The sequence below is a fragment of the Saccostrea cucullata genome, unplaced genomic scaffold, assembly GCF_032062105.1.
Source record: "Saccostrea cucullata isolate Sc308-1 unplaced genomic scaffold, CSIRO_AGI_Scuc_v1 ctg269, whole genome shotgun sequence".
Lineage (NCBI taxonomy): Eukaryota > Metazoa > Mollusca > Bivalvia > Ostreida > Ostreidae > Saccostrea > Saccostrea cuccullata.
The window spans coordinates 521487-524636 of NW_026935187.1; the positions used below are offsets into that span (position 1 = coordinate 521487).

General features: G+C 35.9%; 1 protein-coding gene across 1 annotated transcript; it reads right to left on the minus strand.

Moving 5' to 3' along the window:
* Positions 1-464: 464 nt before the first annotated feature.
* Positions 465-2093, minus strand: LOC134242137 (uncharacterized). Its single transcript, XM_062724169.1, has one exon. The coding sequence runs from the start codon at positions 2091-2093 to the stop codon at positions 465-467; it is 1629 nt and encodes a 542-aa protein (XP_062580153.1).
* Between the last annotated feature and the right edge of the window lie 1057 nt (positions 2094-3150).

The following is a 3150-nucleotide window of genomic DNA, read 5'->3' on the forward strand; positions in this document are numbered from 1 at the left end:
ATAAGTATAGAATTCTGAATATTAAATAATAATTTAATTCTGGTTGTAACGCTGTATTTGACTGGATAAAAAAATTTATTTCAAATCGTATAAAATGGGTTGCCCACGTCACAATGACTTTCGTCAAATCAATCCGCCTGACGTTACATTCAAATTTTATACAATTGAAGTAATTTTGTTTGAACAATCATCTTTTTTTCTTACACCATATGTATGAAAATTAAATTATAAGCAATGAATTTAATAGCTACAAATTTTATGCGGTATAAACTGGGTTGGAACAGTTTACGCTTTTTTCATAAACCACGAAGCGGTTTATAAAGCGTAAACTGCCCTTTATATGTAAGCCTATATACAAATATGTATTCTAAAAAGAGACGCCAATCATTACAAACAAAATTTATTCACGGTATTGGCATATCAAAATCGAATCATAAAACCTATTTTGCCTTCAATTTGTATTCTTAGGCTAGGTACTTTATTCTCTTAATCATTCCCGTTATACACTCCCCCACCATTAACTCCCCCTCCCTAATGACACACACGGCCCTTGGTCTCTGTATCCCCTGATCAGGAATGATGTACCTCAGGAATCGACCGTCCCTGTCCAGAATGTGAATTTTGTCACCTATAAAGTCCGTGATGATGATATGATGCATGCTGTCTGTGGTAAGGGAGCAAAGTTTGAATTTCTCCTTGGATGCTTTGTTCCCTGTGTAGGAGAACCTGAATATTCCGAGATTGTCAACGACTGTGACGGCATTTTTATCCAAGTCAAGTACACAAATATCGCCGTTACCATTCTCCACCACGTAAATTGCCCTCTTAAACAGAGGTTTGTGCAGGGAGTCGTACTGGATTTCCTGCAGGACGTCACCGGAACTGCTGTATCTTACGACCTTTGACTGTGAACCATCTGTTGCCAGGAGACAGACAAGGAATTCACGTGCCGCGGTATAGGTAATACCGTCAGGGTTCCACTCCCCGATACTGAACAATGTATCTATTTTACCGTTTTTAACCTCTTTCAGGGTTTTGTCAGCATCTGGATAAACTATGTGTCCCTCATGCAGAGTCAGGTACAAACCAATACTCTTTTTATTGACAGTGGCTATAAGACGTTCCTGATCAAAAAGCTTTAGGATATCACTGTGTCCTCCTACCCACACCCTGCCGTCACCGAGGGGAACAATGGAATACAACCTGTTGTTGTTTTCTGTAGAAGCTGGAAACTGTGCATCAAAGGCAGTAAGAACTGTAGGTACATCTAGAGCTTTCGGTAATAAGGAGATTTCATCTTCAGCTTCTTGTGTAAGGTTGTCTGTGGGTCTTTTGAACGACTGCAATGTTTCTATGTAACCGAAATACGATGATATTTGACTTTCATTGATCTCGGAAGGTTGAAAGAATGCTGGTTTTGTTTCTTCTATGAAAGTTGGCACTTGTAAGTTTTCAAGTTCTAGCTTGAATTCCATTAATTTCGAAACGTCTTTGGATTTTGCCAAGCTAAATACTTCTTGATCTAAGCTTTTTAATTTCTTCAATATTTCTTCAAATTCTCTTTTTTGCTTCAGTAGTATTCCGTGATGCTTTTCTTCCATTTTGTCTAGATCTTTGTGCAATGCCGTTTCTGCTTTATCGATCACCTGATGCCTTTCCCTGATATGGGAGGTAACATTATTTTTTGTCTTTTTGTAGGCAAGTGGAAGTTCTGCAGATCTTCTGTTGACATGTACCAGAATTTTCTCCATTTCAGATTGTAAGGACTGAAGCTGTTCATTTTCTTTGGCGATAATGTCGGATAATGTGTCAACTTTCTCGGATAACTCGCCAATTTCATGTGCATTGTGCTTCTCCGATAGACATAAGACACAGATAGAAATGTTGCAAGTCTTGCAAAATGCGCTGCTCTCTTGCTGGGGGTGGTCCTGGCATTTATTTTCCTCTGATTCATTTTGTTCGCAAGATTTCACTACATCATGACCATTTTCTGATTCGGAAAGCATGTGTAGTCCTACACATATTGTACAAAGCTTAACTGAACAATTCTTGCATGTAAACTCAGCCGGACTGTCACAAACTTCGCAATCCATCTTAGAAGACTATATGTAAGAAAAAAAATCTTATATATAAAAATGATTTAGGTGGCTATATGTCTGTAATGCAATTCGTTTTAAAGGATAGTGTATATTTATATTCATTTGCATTTCATTTCAATTTCATTTCATTAAAATATATGATAATATGTAAGGTAGTCATTTCAGGCAGTAAAAAGTGACAATTTTAATGAGTTGTAGGTTATTTTCGGATTATAGATACATCTCTTTTTTCATCACAATATCAACTTGAGGTTTTGTGATAATTTTTCTCTACCCAAGCTCTTGACATAAGTCGATATTTGAAAGTTGGGCTAGCAAACTACTTTTTCATGTGTTCTCGATCAGAGACTTGAACCAGTCAGAAAACACGCTTTATTGTAGGTAAGTTTTGTAAACAAAAATGACTCGTCTTTAACATGGAATGTGCGCACATGTAGGTTTTGTGAATAGTACAAAAGGTGAATCTGGCTCTATGCCATTTGAAAACGAATGATTAGAAAAATCTCATTTATTGGTTTATAATTACCATTAAATCGTTTTTTTTCGGTTTTTTTACTCTAAGACCATACAATGGTATATGAGGTACAGGAATATATTTACATATATACAAAATACAAAGTCAAGAAAGGAAGAGTAGTGTCAACTAAGAAAACATTACTGAAAGCAGGCCAATATCTTTTTAGCAAACAAACGCAGCATTATTAGTGAGTCAACATTTGTTATCGATATAGTTGTCTTAAACTCATAAGTATTTACATGAGAACAATACCTCTTATCAATAAGTTTCACACATAATGACAAAAAAATATGGACATTCCATTACATATATTCTTACAGATCTGTCAGTTTGAGTCGATCTACCAGCTTCGGTTAGATGTTTATTCGTAACAAGTTTTAATACAATTCTTAAGTCTTATGGGAGTTTACTTTAGTATATTTCCAGTCCAAAATTGTTTTTGAAGATCCTGTAATTTAAACATTTAGATGAATTTCCTATGCTCATATGCCAGTCCAGGGACGTAGCAACCGTTTGCTTGTCAATTTTTTCAGG

What these genes read in the sequence shown, in the direction of transcription:
- LOC134242137 (XM_062724169.1), bottom strand. Translation starts at nt 2,093, where the DNA reads ATGGATTGCGAAGTTTGTGACAGTCCGGCTGAGTTTACATGCAAGAAT.